Source organism: Coffea eugenioides, chromosome 5 (genome assembly GCF_003713205.1).
Source record: "Coffea eugenioides isolate CCC68of chromosome 5, Ceug_1.0, whole genome shotgun sequence".
Taxonomy (NCBI): domain Eukaryota; kingdom Viridiplantae; phylum Streptophyta; class Magnoliopsida; order Gentianales; family Rubiaceae; genus Coffea; species Coffea eugenioides.
This window is the reverse complement of record NC_040039.1, coordinates 5,109,506-5,128,078: the sequence shown is the minus strand read 5'-3', so window position 1 is coordinate 5,128,078 and position 18,573 is coordinate 5,109,506. Positions and strand designations below refer to the sequence as shown.

At 35.3% G+C, this 18,573-nt stretch overlaps 1 protein-coding gene across 2 annotated transcripts; it reads right to left on the bottom strand.

Moving 5' to 3' along the window:
- Positions 1-12,985: 12,985 nt before the first annotated feature.
- LOC113770413 (putative disease resistance RPP13-like protein 1) lies at positions 12,986-17,947 on the bottom strand. 2 transcript variants are annotated; one of them, XM_027314858.1, is made up of 4 exons: positions 17,732-17,947; positions 16,257-16,452; positions 13,632-15,372; positions 12,990-13,280 (listed from the first exon to the last, which is right to left on the bottom strand). In XM_027314858.1, exons 1-3 carry the CDS (start codon positions 17,839-17,841, stop codon positions 13,642-13,644), a joined length of 2,037 nt encoding a protein of 678 aa, XP_027170659.1. In that variant the 5' UTR covers positions 17,842-17,947; the 3' UTR covers positions 12,990-13,280; positions 13,632-13,641. The 2 variants fall into 2 exon arrangements, with proteins under 2 accessions (XP_027170658.1, XP_027170659.1); XM_027314857.1 differs by lacking the exons at positions 16,257-16,452; positions 17,732-17,947 and having other exon boundaries at positions 12,986-13,280; positions 13,632-16,250.
- Positions 17,948-18,573: the final 626 nt, after the last annotated feature.

The following is an 18,573-nucleotide window of genomic DNA, read 5'->3' as shown; positions in this document are numbered from 1 at the left end:
ATGAATTTGCTTCATTTTAAAAGTGAGGGACGAAAAGAATATTTTTGCGAAATGTGAGGGATGAAACAAGTCATTTTCCCTTTTTATTTCTCATAACTTCAAGATAAATCATAGTCAAAAGACATCCGTCTCGTCGCAACGGGTGTTAGACTCTCAATTTGTCCCTAGCAAAAACGCATTACTTATCACACTTGGCACCAAAAATTGTGCGTGGATATTTTTGGACACATATGCCTTGTGGACACGAGCCAGAAAGTCTTATTAAATATTTAATAATTATTTTATCTTTTTATTTTGCTTTTATTCTTTTCCTTTCGACAAAGATCAAGCGTGGGATTTCACCTATTCATCGGTGACTCAAATCGCAGACTTAGATGACTAGTAAGACATCATACGAATTAAATTGAATTTCTTTGTAATATTTGTTTTATATATTTTTTTTCTTTTCAAAATGGTAAGTTATATTGATATGATAAAGCTTGACAATGCGTGGACACCTCAAATGCCAATCAGTGCATGCCATGATTGAGAAGCTTAAGCAGCAACCCTTTACCTTTAATCATTCTTTAATTCACTTTTGAATTGTTTATTCAAAAAGATGGATTATCACTTTAAGATGGGTCCTTGACTCCGCCTACGACAAAGGCTTCTTTGAATTTGTTGTAAACTTGTAATAGGATTAGCCATCTAAAACGACTTTTTACTCCTTTAGCGTTTCACATGGAAAAATAGACTAGTCTTTGAATTCAGAAAGGAAGAGTTGCAATTTTGGTGCTCAATAATTAGGATGCGGGTTAAAATGATTTTTTTTTATTCCACGCAAAAAGTAAAAATTTAGCCCCTAGTATTTAGAAAATTAATCACTATGGTCCTTGAAATTCTATGACCATATTACTATATTAACTAATGCTAGGATAGGTAAAGGAGAGCGCAGACATTAATGCAGGATTTGGAGGCAATTATAAGCATCCCAATATCATGGTCCATAAAAAAAATCCAAACTTAAGTAAATCACTAAATAGATAATATTAATATTATCTAATTAATATTAAAACAAAATTCTAATATGTTAACCATGGGGCATAAAAAAAATCCAAACTTAAGTAAATCACTAAATAGATGAACTATAATTCAATTACTGTCAATAATATTGGAAACATGAATTTCTTTCAGACTGGTGCCTAAACATCACATTATTGTTTTTTCTATTGTCAAATAATGGATTTCCACAACAACATTAAAATTTTAAATGTTATTATAATGCACGAAATTAGGCAAGTTTTTAGCACCTCTAAAAAGTTATTCAACCATCACCTTAAAATAAAAAATATTATAAGGGAATTTATTTTACCATAAATGGTGAAAATTGCAAAATATTTAGTTGGGTACAATACTAGAAGGCCCATTGTGATTAAGTGAATGTTCAATTTAGTTTTGTTGAAATTATAAGGGAGCGACATTGGATCATTTTCCAGTAAAAGGGATTAAATTTGTTTTTGGAAAAACAAAAGGATCATTTTGGTCCACTGCCCAAAACCATACCACAAAGAGAGAATTTGGACTTCAAAATCAAAGAAAAAGAATTGGGATGTCATGGACCCCTGAATGGTAAATATATTTTGTTTGAAATAGCCTTCCTACCATTATATGCTAGTAAAACTCAACTTCTTTTCCTTTTCTTTTTGCCTTTTTTGGGTTTCAACCCGTAGAAGAAGCTTAAAAATTTTTCAGTTTATTGTTGTTTTGGCAAAAAGAATTGGCTTAAACTTTCGTTCTGATGCATTTTATGGAAGGATTTGAAAGTAGTCTGAAACATTTTTTTTTTTTTTTGTTGCAGTAGTCTGAAACATTCAATTTTATTTTAAATTTCACATAAAATTGTTACACGTGAAGTAAGTTGAAGGATTTACGATGTTTCTTCTTTCTCTTTTTGTAAAGGAATGGATTCCTTTACAAGGTCAAATGTCAGCAGTGTTAGAGCCCACAACTGAGCAACTTCATCGTCAACTTGGGCTGGATTCCTTGATTGCGGAGACAAAATTTGGCAAAGTAGGAGAATGGGGTCGATTAAAGCCAGATTGAAAGCACCTTTAGCCCGTAATTTTAGGATCCTGCACAAGATTAATTTAGAGATTGCACCAACTAAAACATGTAAATCATTCTGGATTCCAATAGAATTATTCTTTCCAATAGATTGCACCAAATTATATGTTATCACTTGCTCCATTTCAATTTAGGATTCTGTATATCATATGATTTTTTTATAAGAAATTGCATGTAACTCATAACTGACTGAACTTTTTTTTTTGACAAGGGATCCATTGCAATCGCTGTTCGAGAATACGCATTGGATAAATTCCGCCTCGTGCAATAGTTTACCAAGCACATGGAGGGATAAGACGTATTAGACAAATCCTGTGCAACGAGCAAATATCTCAGAAGAAATTCGAATCCGAGTTGACAAGAAAATATGACATTAATGCTATTATTTTGGCCAACTTAAGCGATTGTTGGAACATTCTTTATAGTACTAATAAAAAGACAATGTGGATTAATTTATATTTTGAATCCTACTACAACTAACTTTTTCTTTTTCTTTTCTTTCATTTTTGGACATCACTTGCTGTTAGCCTATGTTTTCAGAACCGGACCGGATATCGACTCGGCCGAGGTCAGGGGTCAGGGGTCAATGGGTTCGACCGGGGGTCGATAGGGGTCGAACGGGATGACGTCATAAATGAAAATTATTTAAAAATTAAATTATTGTATATAAAATATCCAATAACATATTGATATTAATAAAGATATATTCATATATATTTGATGTTTCAAAATATATTTAAAAGAAAATACAAAGAAATTAGAACAATCAAGTAACAATTTATATTATTTAATAAACATTAACAAGTTTAGAATTAAAATTATGGATTTAATTGAAAAATAACATCAAATTTTAGGATAATATTTATAAAATATGAAATATTTGAGGTATATTAATAAGTTTTCACAATTAGGGGGTCAAAACATAATATTAAAAAAATTTAAATTTTTTTTTACAAATTCTCCTGTTGGACCGGTTTTTTCCGGTTTTGTACCGGTCAAACCCGGTTTTTGACCGGAGTTGACCGGGTTTTGAATCTCCCGGTTCTAATGATCAACTCGGACCGGACACTTGGCCGGTTCCCGGTTCAACCGGTCGAACCGGCCGGTCCGGTCCGAGTTTGAAAACACAGCTGTTAGCATCCTTTTCTTATGTTGGGACAAAGTATGAAAACAAGAAATTTCCAAGTGGATACATATTGGAAAGACAACAGGGAAAACAGTCAAATAGTAGTGTCACTTGATTCCAAAACCTTTACACGTTTCCACCACAATATAGTCAATTACTTTGTGAGTGCGTTTGGAATCAAATGTCTACCATCTTTTTGCGCCTTCCAATCTCTCTTCCGAACTGCCTTAATTTTCACCACTAACTATATTGATGGCAACGCGACTTAGACAGCCAATGTAACTTTAATTATATCCTCCAAAAAGAAAATTCAATAAGAGTATAGGACCATAAATTTAAAGATCTAAAAAAAAAAGAAATTAACAAAAAAATACTAAATCTTTCCAAGATTCTTCCAACTTTTCTCAATTAGAGATTCATATTCTATTTCCTTCCGCACTCTTCTATGAAGCATAATTAAATTACAACATATTTATTGGGAAGAGAAAAAGAAAGAAGTCTACCGAGTGTCCTATACAATATCTAAGCCGCCCCCCCCCCCCAAAATGAAGCAATGAATGAAATTGAAAATCGAAAGTACTAATTACTATATCACAACTATGTAGAGGTGACAATATGGATAAATGGTTCATAATTGATTTTGACTTAATGGATGGTAAATGAAATTTATCCAATCCATGTAGATCCATTTAATGGATCTAAATGGATTATATAAAAATCAATTATCCATTATAATCCATTTAAATATTTTGGTTACTTTTTTCTTGTATTATCATTTCTTGTAATATGAAGATACTTTTTTATGTACTTGTAAATTTTAGGTGTATTTGGATAAGAAAGAGGACAAAATACTTAGATTTATAACTTCCTGCAGGCAGCAGTTATGTGATTTGCACCTCTCAAAGAGAAGAAAGAGGGACAAAGTTCTCAAATATAATAAGCGTAATTGAGTCCTACAGTGTGCTTATCCATTGCTTTATACGGCAGGGGGAGGGGGGGTGGGAATAGAGCATTTGGTGGAGCTACTTACGTCAGCATAGCTTAGGTGAAACAATGGATCGGTTGGCTGTGACAAAATAAGCTCTTCATAGCAGAAAGCTGACGGCCTTGGCATTGGATCAATAATTAATCAGTTCTCGAGGGTCCATTTTTAGTCATTTCCTTTCCGTTTCTTTTATTTGGTTTTTAAGTAAATGAATATATGTGAATTTTATGGATAATTCATATAAATTCATTTAATTTAATAGTTTTATTTTGATCAACCATTTAAAACCAATTATGGATTATATGGATGGATAAATGGATCTCAATTCAAATTGCCACATCTACAACTATGCATTTAAAGTGTAAATTGTAGCCTCAAAAATCTATCAACTGTCTGAAATGAATTGAACTAAATTCCTGAAAAATTCTGAAGCTGGACTCTTCTCAATATTCTTTCCATAGCATCAGAAGTATCTTAATATCATTCCCCCAAACCTTTAGTTGATGCTCTTTCCATAGCATCAAAAGCATCTTTAATATTATTCCCCAACAAACGACTTGACCATGTGAAATTTGCTCTAATGTGAGATTTGGACTGGTCTAATGACCCTTGAGCGGAGTCACGAGTTCAAATCCAAACTATTCATCCTTTCCTTTCGTCCTATGTGGCACGGATCTCACAATGCTAGTTATTAACTTAACTTAACTTAACTTCAACTTACTTTCGAAATCATCTCCAATTCTAATAATATTAACCTTAGTCATATTGGCATGATTGGATTCTTGCTTATAAGATGACGGGCAAACTAGGTAACAAGCCCAACTAAATGATGCACCTTACATTGATTACAAGTCGTGAAAGAATTGGAGACTTAGAATTGGAATGGCGCACCTTACAAATTCAAATCCTTTAATAAGACCTAAGAATTACAATTCTAATTCCACAATTTCACCCCATAATGGGGTTAGTACGTGGATCCTAGATGAATTAGATTAGTAAAACGGGTCTCTATATGATCAACGAAAAATGAAATGAAAAAAATGTAAGCCTCCCACTTCCCTGCCTCTTTCTCCTCCACCTCCTCCCATACTCACTCCTTTGCCTCCACCTATACTCCTATTGCTGACTCCTCGTCTCCCTTTTTACTGATCTTCCTCCCTCCTCCGCCTTTTCCCACCATTGAACACCTACTCTCATTTATGCATGTTATGACTGAAATTGTAAGGTTTCTTTTCGTGGTTGACATCGAAATTGGCTCAAATCCAATAAATCCAATCACTGCAATCGAAGACGACCACCGGAGGTAGTCTTCTCAGCATTACGCATTGTGGGCATCCTTTGTACACGGATTCTTCATTATTGGCCTCACCGATTTGAGAGTACTTTCCAGGGGTGAGCAGATTCGATTCGAACCGAATTTATAACCGATTTCAAATTCAATTCAGTAATTTGAAATCGGGTATTTGGTAATTCGATACCAATTCGGTACATACCGAATTCACCGAATTCTAATATGGTATGAAATAGGTAATAAGATTATGAATTTGGTAATAACCGATTTCGAATTCAAATTTGGTAATTGAAATCGGGTACCGCATTACCACATTCGAATACCAAATTGGTATATAAAATTATATAATATATAGATAAATGCTATTTAGTATTAGTATATAGGGAAAAGAGTCCCAATGGCCCTCCAACTCTTTCCCAAATAAAGTTTTAACCCTTCAACAATTAACGGTAAAAGTTTGGCCCTCGATCTAATAAAATATCATATTTGTGGCCCTTCTATCAAATCCAGCAGTTAAATTTGATTGGAAGTATCATCTCGTGAGACGGCCGACCAAATATCAAGGGTATTATAGTCTCTAAAGAAGAACACAAATTGCTACTTACTCGGGAACTCCTGGGATGGCATATATCTTGCCTAATCTCTCCTCGACAATCATCCAATCCAAGGAAAAATCACTCCATCCCTTCTCCTCCTCTCCTCCAACCCCTCATCTGCGTCTACCCCCACCGCCTCCGTGGTCGATTTGAGAACCCTCTTGACCCCTTTAGAGATGGCCGGCGCAGGAGACGAGAAGTACCAACGTTAGCATCAGGGGACATTGAAACTTATACTTGGCCAGTAGGATTTCAGAAGCAAAGCCGGAGGCCACGCGTCCTAAATAGGACCATATGCTTACTAGTGACACGAATATGGCAATGCTCTTCTTGGGATAGCCCAAGGATTTGCTAATTTGGCCCAAATTATCAATTGCCGTTAACGTCCCGCCCACCCCAAATGTTGTAGCCGCGAAAAGAATTAGCATATCGATGCTGCACACTGCTTGCAGGATTGTGTGATCTTCTCCCCTTTCCGGTGGCCTAAACACCTTGCCGAAGCAAGAAACGTGCGTCTCTTCTTGATTCGGTGGATCGGCGAGAGACGTCTCTACTTTCGCTGCCTGTGGTGCAAACTCACTCACCGGTGGTGGATCATATCAGTGGTGAAAATGTTGGAGGGAAAAGGAGTGGAAATTGTTGGAGCGAAAATCAGTGGTGAAAATGCTTTTTTGACCGCTAGATTTGACAGAAGGACCACAAATATGCTATTTTGTTAGATCGAGGGCCAAACTTTTACCGTTAATTGTTGGAGGGCTAAAACTTTACCTGAGAAAGTGTTGGAGGGCCATTGAGACTCTTTTCCCTAGTATATACTACTAATACTTTATTATATTATATAGGTAAATGCTATTAATAATAATTAGTATATGGTATTATCATCATATCATGTACTTATAATAATAATAATATATAATAATGTACAATATATTATTTTAGTATTTGTTAATTGTTATATGACTTATATGACTGTAATAATGCAAATATATACTAATACATAGCAATATAAGATAACTGTAATACTTATTATTTTATACATGAGTAACATGACTAGAATTAGATAATAATTAATACATATATGTACAATACTAAATATTAAACAATAAACATAATTAGTAATTAGAATTTAGATATTGGTAATTTGATACATCATTCATGTTTGAATTATTGAATATTTGAATGTATAATTTGTAATTTGCAAGTATTAGTGTGCTCTAAATTTACATTACATATTTAACATAAAAATTTACATTATCTATTCATTAATCTTAAGGCTTTAAGTATAGATAAGACAACTAAGCAGTTAGCAGTGTAAATGAATGCATATGAATTACAAATCAATGTATTAGTGTATTGAAGTTCACAATAACATATGTAAGTAAATACATTTTATTTTGATTTGAAATAAATTATAAGTTTGTAATTAACATAACTTATCACTAATCATTGTAATTTGTAAGTTTGTAACTAATATTACTTATTATTAATCATTGTAAATTATAAATTATTACTAATTATTGTACAGTCTAAGGTTTATTTTAGTTTAAATTAATCACTTTTTATGTGTTTCTTAAATCATAGACTAAGGATTGTAGGTATAAGTGATCAAATAAGTTAAAATTCATATTATCTATTTACTAATCTTAAGGCTTTAAGTATATACAAGACAACTAAGCAGTGTAAGTGAATGCATGTGAGTTGCAAATCAACTAAATAAGTTTTATTTTGATTTGAAATAAATTATAAGTTTGTAACTAATATAACTTATCACTAATCATTTTAATTTGTAAGTTTGTAACTAATATTACTTATTATTAATCATTGTAAATTATAAATTTATTGTAACTACTAACTAATATTATTTATTATTAATCATTGTAAATTATAAATTTATAAATTATCACCAATCACTGTATAGTTTAAGGTTTATTCTAGTTTAAATTAATCACTTTTTATGTGTTTCTTAGATCATAGACCAAGGATTTTAGGTATAAGTGATCAAATAAATGCCAATTAAACCACAAAATGATTAGAACATAAGTAATGTGTTAAATTATGAATAAATTTAGGGATCAAATCAGTAATAATTTTTAAATCATTAAGGAGCATAATGAATGTTTATAATTTAGGGGCACCAATTTGTAAATTAAAAATTACAAAATCACTTCCTTTGGGAAAAGTCGGATTTCATTTCCAGCTAACAATTTTAACTACAGATGAATTCGGGAAAAGCAGTGTTGCAAACTTAATTTGCTTCAGGGTATTTTTTTTTTTAACTAATAGATGAATTCGGTTTAACCGAATTCATTACCGTTTTCGAATTTGAAATCGGTTACCGAATGAATTCGGTAATGACCAATTCGAAATTGAAAACGGTTTAGATTTTTATAGGTGCAATAACCGAATTCACCGAATTCAGTGCGCCGAATTACCGTATTTGCACTGAATGCTCACCCCTAGTACTTTCTTATCAATGACGCACTATACCTTGTGCACAAATATTTGTATTTTTCTGCTTTCTTCTGAAAGTGAAACGGTATACTTGTGGCATTAATTTAAATATTAATTAATTGCTTGGTTGATTTATCATCCCATGTAAAATGTCTAGATGCTTGCATCATGGCCTTTATTTCTATGATCATGCGCTATCATTGATTAGGCTTCTTGATGTCAACTAGTAACTATATATCCTGAATAATTTTGATGGGAAGTCATAAATTTATGGTTGGAGTACAAAGAATGAGGAAGATGGATTCCTAAATGAAATTCTTTTACATTGTTATGCTCTATTAACTTGAATTTCGATAAAAAAAAAAAAACTTGAATTCTGTTGTTATTCCAATCCTAGCCCATTTGACTCGCATTTGTTTGTAGTTTTTGTTATAAGTGCTTATACGTTAGCCATAGCACCAACCAGAGTTTGGATGTTTAAATATTGATCATTCTAACTTATTCAGAGAAAAAAGATAAATTGTGATCCTTTTTTACTCTGACAATATACTAAAGGGTGGCTCTACAGCTGTATAAGAATTGCATTATTTTGCTAACTTATCTTAAAAGTTGCCACTTTCCTTTGCTAATTAATGAAACAATAGTATACTGATTTATTTTTTTTTTCAATTACCGGTTTGACATTCTTGTCTTGTGATTATGAAACAATGATTATGAGATAACCTAACTTATGATAGACCTTTTGAAGTTCAGGATGAACGAGCAGGTGACGAACACTTTTGGTTAGAGATATGAGAGAGCTTGAGATGGAGAGAGATAGATTGGGATATTGATGATGTTAATATTTGGCTTACCTGGATTATTTGTTTGTAACTTTTGTTTCTAATCATGCTAACGTTCTTTCTTTCCCTACGTGTCTTTCTCATAACTAAGCTGCCTTAGATTTCGTAGATTGGGATATTGATGATGTTAATATTTAGCGTCCTTGGATTATTTGTTTATAACTTCTTTCTAATCAGAGCTTTTCGCTTTTGAGCTGAACAAGGTTGTAAAGTACACACTTATGTCAAACATGTATGCTACAAATGGAGCCTAGTCTGATGCCACTGTCTATAGATTGAGAATAAAATTTGAAAAGTGGCTGTTAATTTGGGATCACTAAAGAAAGCTCTTTCTTAGCGCCTCCGGCGTAGCATACTAGTCTTAAGGTTGAAAAGTTCTTTAGTTTACTAAATTCCATTAGCATATTGTATTATGCAGTTGGAAGAGTTAAACAAGTTTTGTTAAGAAAGGAATCAAAAGATTGGTAACTGTGTAATACTACAGATCCATAGGTGGTAGCAATGATGGAAATTTTTGCCTAGTTGACAGATGGTTTTTGTGTTAAAAGCACTCATCTTGTGTTGTTGAAAGATGTTCATGGTTTATTGCAACTTGGAACCACTTTGAAATTGTCTGATTTGTAATAAGTGCACTGCATAGTGGTTGTACCCGTTTTTCCCATTTTGTGCTCATAGACACAGAAGCAGGGTTTCTTATATTCTCAAATGTCAGAAGTTAGTGTAGGAACTTACGGATACATACCTCATAACTGGTACTTGAGGTGTTTAGGAATCATCAACTTGCTTTGTTGTGTGCACACTTATAACTTCATTTTTGTGTTTCAAATACAGACAATTCTGTCCGTGGAATGCAGTCTCAAAACATTTACAGTACCTTAATGGTGAAATATGTAATTTTCCTTTCAATGAATTCCAGGTGTTCCATGCATATCTGGTGTTTTGACCTGTGATGACATGGAGCAGATAAATTCATGAAACTTCTCTTTTGCTTAATACAACACAATGAAAACTCATGGTTGACCTTTCTATCTCCTATACTCTTTTTCACAGGAGTTATTGCATAGAAAATCATAAAATGATTCATCATATAATTGTCATGTTGTTGAATATGATAATCATCCTGTGGCTAATTTTTGGTAAAATGTCTATGCTGATGGAAATTGTCGCCCTGGTCTTTACCAGTATACTACAATTTTTCCCATTGGTACCCCATTTCTTAAAGTTACATTATGATAAATGCAGGCTCTCAATCGAACTGGTGCTAAGTCTGGAAATAAAGGTGTTGAAGCAGCGCTGACAGCTGTAAGTCAATTGCATTTTGTTGAGTTGCTTTCTTGTCTTTTCATTTTCTTGTCATTTTACTCCATGGAGTATTTATTTGCTGTCTGGCAAATTGTTTGCTTTGTGAATAGTATCTGGTTTGTGTTCCGTTTAAATGAAATGTCATCAATAAAGAACCTTTTCTGTTTTTCTTTTTGGTTTGGTTGCATTGGTAAGGGGTGATTTGATAAATTTCTCCATCTCTGCTGGGTTTTGCCCTTGTAACTGGCCTTCTTTCAATATAATTTAGTACACTACTGCCAATAGGAATGCTTGGAAAGGGCCTTCTTACTTAAGCAGTGAGGTATCGATCATCCAAAATAAATTATTTTTTGAGTTAAAAGTAGGAGTTAGAAGGCAAATGAGGGGTTGAACTCCATAACAACCGTTGGAGGGTCTCTCTGTGATGTTGGTGGTTTCCCAACCAGAGTTTCTCAGCAGGACTCTAAAATATCTAGCTTTTATTAGTTCCGAGTTGTATCTAGTTTATGACAGTGCATGTAGTTGTCGGTAGGTTTCTAAATCAAATTCCGATTGATCGTTGCTCGTAATATTGTCCTTCTTCAGGTCATCATCTTATGAGTAAGAAACTCTTGCGGGAAGAGTCTGTTTTTGCTGTCATAGCATAGTTAATGGCATGATGTTCATTTTGTATCCTGGGTCTGACAAAATAATGAGTTGTACTATATTTTAGAAATTAATGTTCCTGATCTGCATTTTCCTTTCTAATAATGTCTATTCATAATCCGGTACCAAGGATGAATTTGTTTCCTTGTTTGAGTTGTATTGCAGTGAAATGGCTTCTTTGTTTGAACACCATCTGAAATTTTAGGAAGCAGGTGCTGTCGACCAACATTAGAGCTTTGTACTGTTGTAATTCTTCTATTCTGAATCCTTCTCAGCAGGCAGAATAGGATTCCTTATTCCAAAGATTTTGTGTTGTAATTCCCTGCATGCATTCAATCGTGGGCTACATTGGGTTACATGGAATATTTGTTGGGATTTTTGTAAACCTTATATAACAGTTTCTTCTATACGTTGGTTTCCAATTTGATGTTTGTGGGGCTTTTTGTCTAGTTGTAAACAAACTTGTTGGTGAAATTAGTGCCAGTTTCTTGTCAAGCCTGGTAACTTAAGTAGCAATCTAGTAGCATTGGGCAAGGTTCTGTTGTTTCTTTGGGAATTCTTTCATATTTCGATTTTCTGAAAGCTGAACGGGAAGTACCAATTTTGCTTCTCCAGAGATGGAATTTTTGATCAGGTAATGTCTACTTGAGAGATAGTGACTTCAATTATGAAAGCCATTAGGCTAGGGCTGCCAAATTTCACGGTTAAAATGTGAGTTTTATGGATTAAATGATTTAACAGCCTTTATAGAAAGAATCAAAATATAACTAACTACTGGAGTTGAATATAAATACAATGAACTCTGATGTGTCAAAGTCTATTTTATCTTCAATCAACTTGAAGATAACTAATTACATGTCTGAATTTTTCAATTATTTTTTAAAAATTGTTTCTATCAGGAAGGGGTATGATTAGGAAGCAGGGATGGGGAAGGCATATTTTCAACTAAGTATTGAATATATATAATAGTGAATGAACAAAGGATGATATTCAATTTCGGAATATGGATAGTTTGTTAAACTGGTTCATATATGTGAAGTATGCAAATAATTGATTTATTATGATATGTCATACAAACTTTCGAGTTCAAAATTCTGTTGGTAGTAACTTTTGTCTTGTGAATGAAATTGTCAAGATTTATTATGATATTTTGTTTTAGTCACCTTATCTCCTCCCCGCTTTTTAAATTTCATTCCTTCCCTTCTTAAAAAAAATTTTAAAAAAAAAGCTAATTAGTCCATTCACGTTTAGAAGAAAGCATTATTAACAAGTCATTGTCATTACTACTACTGGAACTACCATTGCTACTGCTACTATAAAAGTATCATGAGTTTTGGTGCCTTTAAGCGTATATGCATTTTTGTAGTTTGAGTTTTTGTTATTCCAATTATCTATGTAAACATTTTTTAAGAAAGGAAACAAGATAAAGAATAATTTGTCTACTTGTTATCTTTTAACCATTAGAATAAGGATTAACTTTTATGCAGTCACAGTGCAGTGATTTTTTTATTACTAACAGTATTGGATGTATGTCACATGCATATTATTTGAATTTCAAATTTAAATTCATATTATTCTTAGAATAATACTATAAAATAAGTGCACTAATAATAGATTGTCAATAATACATTGTATAGATAAGCACAATGTACACACATTCTTCTTTATTAAATGTACACAAACTTACATACAATAGGACAATAATGATTTGAAGAAATAAAGACTGGTTGTGTACCCACTTGAAATTCAATCTGGAAATTGACAAGGTTACAGACGCTTTCAACAAATGATTTTGAACAAAGCAAGTGGATGTGTCGCTTCAACCATATTTTTACAATTATTCGAAATTTTGCATGAATCCAAGTGAAAAGTTGACGTAGAGGTTGATCCCCCAATGCCTTTTGCTGTAGCTTCATTTTGAGCCAGCAATGAATATTATCTGAAAAACAAAGGACAAAAGCAAAAATAAAAAGACAAGACATAAATGAAATTCCAAACTCAAAGAGTTTACAATTAGATATTATTAGAAATTTAGTGTTGTATTTACTAGTTAATGACTTGCATCTTCTCAATTAAAAAAAAATCATTCTAAACTATTAATGAATATTTCATATTTTCATTATACATATGGCTCTATTAACATTTGATTCGTTGTTAAGCACAGGTCATATTCTACAAGTAGTAATTAGAATAAGCATCTAGCAGGCCTTCCTTTGTTGTAGTTCTATAAGGAGCAATTATTTGACTTCAAAGATGATAGATACATAAAAAAATGTGTGAATAACCATACCTGATTAATACTAATTGGATATATGAACTTGAGGAATGTGTGATATTTGTTTCCAGTCATCTCTTGTTTTGTCAAAGTAATGATCTCTCAACTTGGAGCAACGCCCAATATCCAATTTTTTGAGAGATGATATCCTTCCGAGGATGCGATGTGGTAGAATTTCAAGCTTTCCACAGCCCCAAAAATCTAACTCCTCCAAACGTGGCATGATAGAGAGAGCAACTTCTTCATCATCTTCACTTAAGTCTTCCCAACGTGTCCAATTGTAAAAGTTATGAAAACGTAATTTTCTCAAATTGCGAAATGCCACTGCTTCAGCTGAGATTGATGTCTCGGAGTTTGACAATGTACCAAGAGCATCACGACTGTTCGCATGCACTGCTTTTGTAATTCCGAAGAATTCCTTGCCCAAACATTCTAGCTTTCTCACTCCAATGAGCCCAAGTTCTTCTAGGGACGACAGCTTCCACAAGGCAGGCAAGGATGAGATATTGTAGGCCTCATTGATAATTAGCTTCGTCAAGTTATTGACGAGAGGCTTCGTCACAAGCCAACTTGGTAACTGGGTTCCTGGATACTTATCTAGCACAAGTTGTTGCAAGTTTGGAGGCAATTCTATGCTTTCAATGCAACTTGGAGTTTCCGTAAAGTGGGCCCCGAAGCTAAAGAGCAAATACATTTCGCGCATGTTGACCTTCTTTCCGAGTTCCGCACTCCCAAAATCTACTTCTCCTTCAATTTCAATGTGTAATATTTCCAGTTGGTTCAGGTCCTTCAAAATTGTCAAATCATCAGAGTTGCTCCTAACGACGAACCGAGTCAAACTACAAAGTGACGTCAGCTTCCCGAGTCCTTGTGGAATTTGGTTTAATTCAGAGGTCCCAAAATTAAAAAGGTACCTCAAGTGTACAAGGCTTTCAATCCTTTCAGGAAGGTAGCAAAGATTTTGACAAAGACTGATATCCAAAATTTCCAGATAATATAGATCACATATAGCTTCTGGCAGTGCCACGAAACGATTCTGACTCAAGTCCAAGTGCCGAAGATGAATCAACCTTCCTATCTCTGCTGGGATTTCAACTATCACACAATGACGTAAGTCCAAGTGCCGAAGATGAATCAAGCTTCCTATCTCTGCTGGAATTTCAGGTAGCCAACAATGACTTAAAGTCAGAGTCCTCACGCACTTCAAAGTGCAAAACAGATTTCGGGGAACTAGTATTCCAAATTCAGAAAAAGTTAAAAAGCTCCGGAGCCTTCCAAAATCAACGCCTCGAGAACTAAACATCTCCTGCTTAGTGCCTTCCAAAATTGTTAGATGACGTGCTCTTTCACTGGATGAATTTCTTCCAGCTCCACCAAGTGCATGACATTCACTTTTTGTGAGAAATTGTGCAAAATCATGCACTATGTCATGCATCTTGCACACCATATATTCATGAAACAGAAAATCAGACTCTTTTCGTACTTCTTGAAAAAAGGAACGCATTGCCAAATTGTTGAAGTACTCATGGCCCACCGGTTCCAAGCGCTCGCCTCTTCGTCTTGGGCGAACAAAACCTTGTGCTATCCACAGCCTAATAAGCTTTTCTACATTTATCACATGATCTTTGGGAAAGACAGCACAATAGGAGAAGCAACTTTTCTGCTCTGGGGACAACTCGTTGTAGCTTAGATAAAAATGAGGGAAAAGGTCCATAGTTGCTTCCTTCAATTGCCATATCTCACTGTCCAAAACATCCTGCCATTGTTGTACGGTATCTTTGAACCGTAATAAGCTTCCCAGAGTCTTTGCAGCAAGTGGCAACCCCTTACATTTTTCTGCAATTTTCTGCCCAATGCTTTCCTTTTTCTTAGACCACTCTTCTGATCTTCTACCAAATGCTATCCTTTGCATTATTAGCCAACAATCAGAGTCGGACAGCAGAGCCATGTGGTGAGTATGAGTTGTTCCCACCGCTGCGGCCACTTCTAGACTCCTAGTTGTCACCAATATTACACTTCCGGGAGCACCATCCTTGAGAGAGTATTGGAAAGGTTTCCACTTTGAGTCTTCCTTTGTCCAGACATCATCTAGGACAAGCAGGAATCTCTTACCGGAAAAAGTTTCTTTCAACTGTTGGAGCAGTGGTTCCAACTCTGACGAATCAGGAGAACTCTTTCCTGGACTCTCAAGGATTGCTCTGGCGATCCTTCTCTCATCGAAAGGATCTGATACGCAAACCCATTTTGTAAGTTCAAAATGGTTCTTCACTCTGACTCTATCATCATTGAAGAGCAGCTGAGCAAGTGTGGTCTTTCCACTACCCCCAGCCCCTACTACAGAGATAACTTGAACCCCATCTCTTCCTTGACTACTACTACTCTCAGATAATACTTGGTTACGTAAAGCATCCTTATCAGCTGCTCGACCATAGACCTCTGATTCGTCTATGATTGAGGTAGTCATAATTCGCTTAAAATCTTGAGAATCAGGAATCCCCCCAGTTGAAATAAATTTGAATTGATCTGCCTCTTTCAAAGTTAATTCTAGCTGTCCATTTATTTTCTTTTTTTCTGAGCTATATCACTACGCACAGGAAGTTGTTTGAGATAAGAACGGAGGGATGGAATAAAGGAACGAACCTTGTTCCGCAGTGTTGGCTGCGTTCTGGCATTCTTTGCTTTGTGAATCTTGAAGTTCCATTCGTCCAGCACATCATCCATCTGATATGTTATGTCCTCAAGCTTTTCTAGCCAAATTCCAACACTTCTGTCCTTCAGCCTTCGTCTCTCTGCATCATGCAGCACTTTTTCAATGGTTGCCAACTTAGAGGAGATATTTGCCACCGAGTGAATAGCCCAAAAGGTCACTAAACTATTAAAAATGGCATCCTTTGGTCACCAAACTTTTTTTATGGCCGAAAAGATCACTAAACTCGGAAAAACTCTCCAGCGGAGTCATTTTACCGAATTTCAGCGGTTTCTCATCCGGTTACAAGGGTCTTGAATTGAATAAATATTCTGATATGGGCAAAAATGTCCAAAAGATTATTGGGGCAAGTGAACTCACAGACTGTTTCGTTCCCAAAGTTGACCAATCAACCGACATTCACTTCGTCTTCTCTGGTGAAGTTTACTGGCTGTAAACACTCCGAGTCGGACTCCGATTCCATGTTCACAATTCGAAGACCGCCGACCATTGACGGAAGAGAAGCAACCCCATTGCATTCGGCCTGTGCACCTAAAACTAATTTGGGTTCTTCGTCCAGACAAGTACACCCGGATTCAGAATTACACAGTCCATGGTCGGGGATACCATGGTGGGTCGCGAATAAATCCTTAACGAAATTCATTTGATCATCGTCGTCGTCGTCGTCTTCTGGGCTGTAGTAGAGGAAATTCTGGTCGGAGTGCACAGATTCAAAATGCTAAGAGCCGGATTCGGATTCTGAAATGGCGGTGAAATTGAGGTTGTCATCAATCAAGAAGGAAGGATTAGGAGGAGAGAGGGAAATTACAGTCTCTATTTTTATCGCCGGAGAAGATGAAGTCAATCTAGGGGTTCAATTCTGAGGGGCGAGACGAGCTCTGTTCTTTCCAGTTATCCGATTCCAGAAGATGAGAGAGAATTGGGTCAATTACGTTTCTTAAGCTTAGATGGCTGAGATCCCATAAACTCCCAAAGGTCGGATGCCAAACATGGCCTCATCACGATTTTCCGGCCAGATCTTCTATCAAATCTGTGATGAATACACAGAGTGGGTGATGGGATGTCCCGCTAACTGCACGTAAACTTCTTGCTTCTAGTTGTTCCGGTCAGTCTTGCCGGTGCCCTCTGAGTCATCTCTCTCAGGCCTCTCAGCCTGGCGTAGAGTTTGAAAGTAGGGAATAGCCCACGGTTTCACCAGTTTCAATAATCTTTTAGACATTTTTGCCCTTTGACTATATTCCTCCATTCCACGTTGCCCATGCCACCGGATGAGAAACCGTTGAGATTCGGTAAAATGACTACGTTGGAGAGTTTTTGCGAGTTTAGTGACCTTTTTGGCCACAAAAAAAGTTTAGTGACCAAAGGATGCCATTTTTAATAGTTTAGTGACCTTTTGGGCCATTCACTCTTTGCCACCTCCTCTTCAACCCCCATCACCAGGTTGACCTTCTCCCCAAGCTGCTTCACCAGAACATCAGCCAATACATCAATTATCGTTGGAACAATCAATTCAGCCATTGCCCCTTTTTTTTTTTTGGAGCGTCGGCAATAAAATGTTGCAAGGATAGAATGCAATGATTTGGAAAGAAAATGTTTTGTTGCAAACAGAAGTTTGAAACAAAGGGCAAGGAGTGGTGGCTGAGGACTTCTCCTACCCTACCGCATCGTCATATACGCGTTTTCTTACTTGGTCTTCCCAGTCAACTTTTATTTAATTATTGCTACTTGTAGGTAAGAGGATCCACATTCCCACTGGCAGCTCCCAACCAAGTGAATTGGCCAACGAGATACCGTGTCAGTGCTCACTGCATCACATGACATGAAAGAAAGGGTGTCCAACTGGAATGGGATAAAAAATATAGCTCTTAGAATACAAAGAGAAAATAGTAAAGAAATAGCAGAATAATCTCCTCCACATGCATTCCCATTCTCCTCCAATAGTAAAGAGGAAGACAACTAAGCATCCCAATAATATACTAGTACACGAGACTTTTGCTATTACTTTAGTTATCGTAACGCCAAGAGGAGCCAGATTCAAAGACGTCCGTTTACTCAGAAGGACGGTCTCAACTTGTCCGTTTAGTATTTCGGAATGTATATGAAAGTTTATGGAGAGTTTTTTGCATTTAGAAGAATTTGGATTAATTTTACCTTTATCAAAATCAAAGACGTGGGAACTGATTAACCAGTGCCATTCCAGGCACTAGTAAGAAAGTCTTATTAAATATCTAATAATTGTTTTACCTTTCT

Excerpts from the sequence above, each read along its gene's own strand:
- LOC113770413 (XM_027314857.1), bottom strand. The coding sequence starts at position 16,080 with ATGACTACCTCAATCATAGACGAATCAGAGGTCTATGGTCGAGCAGCT.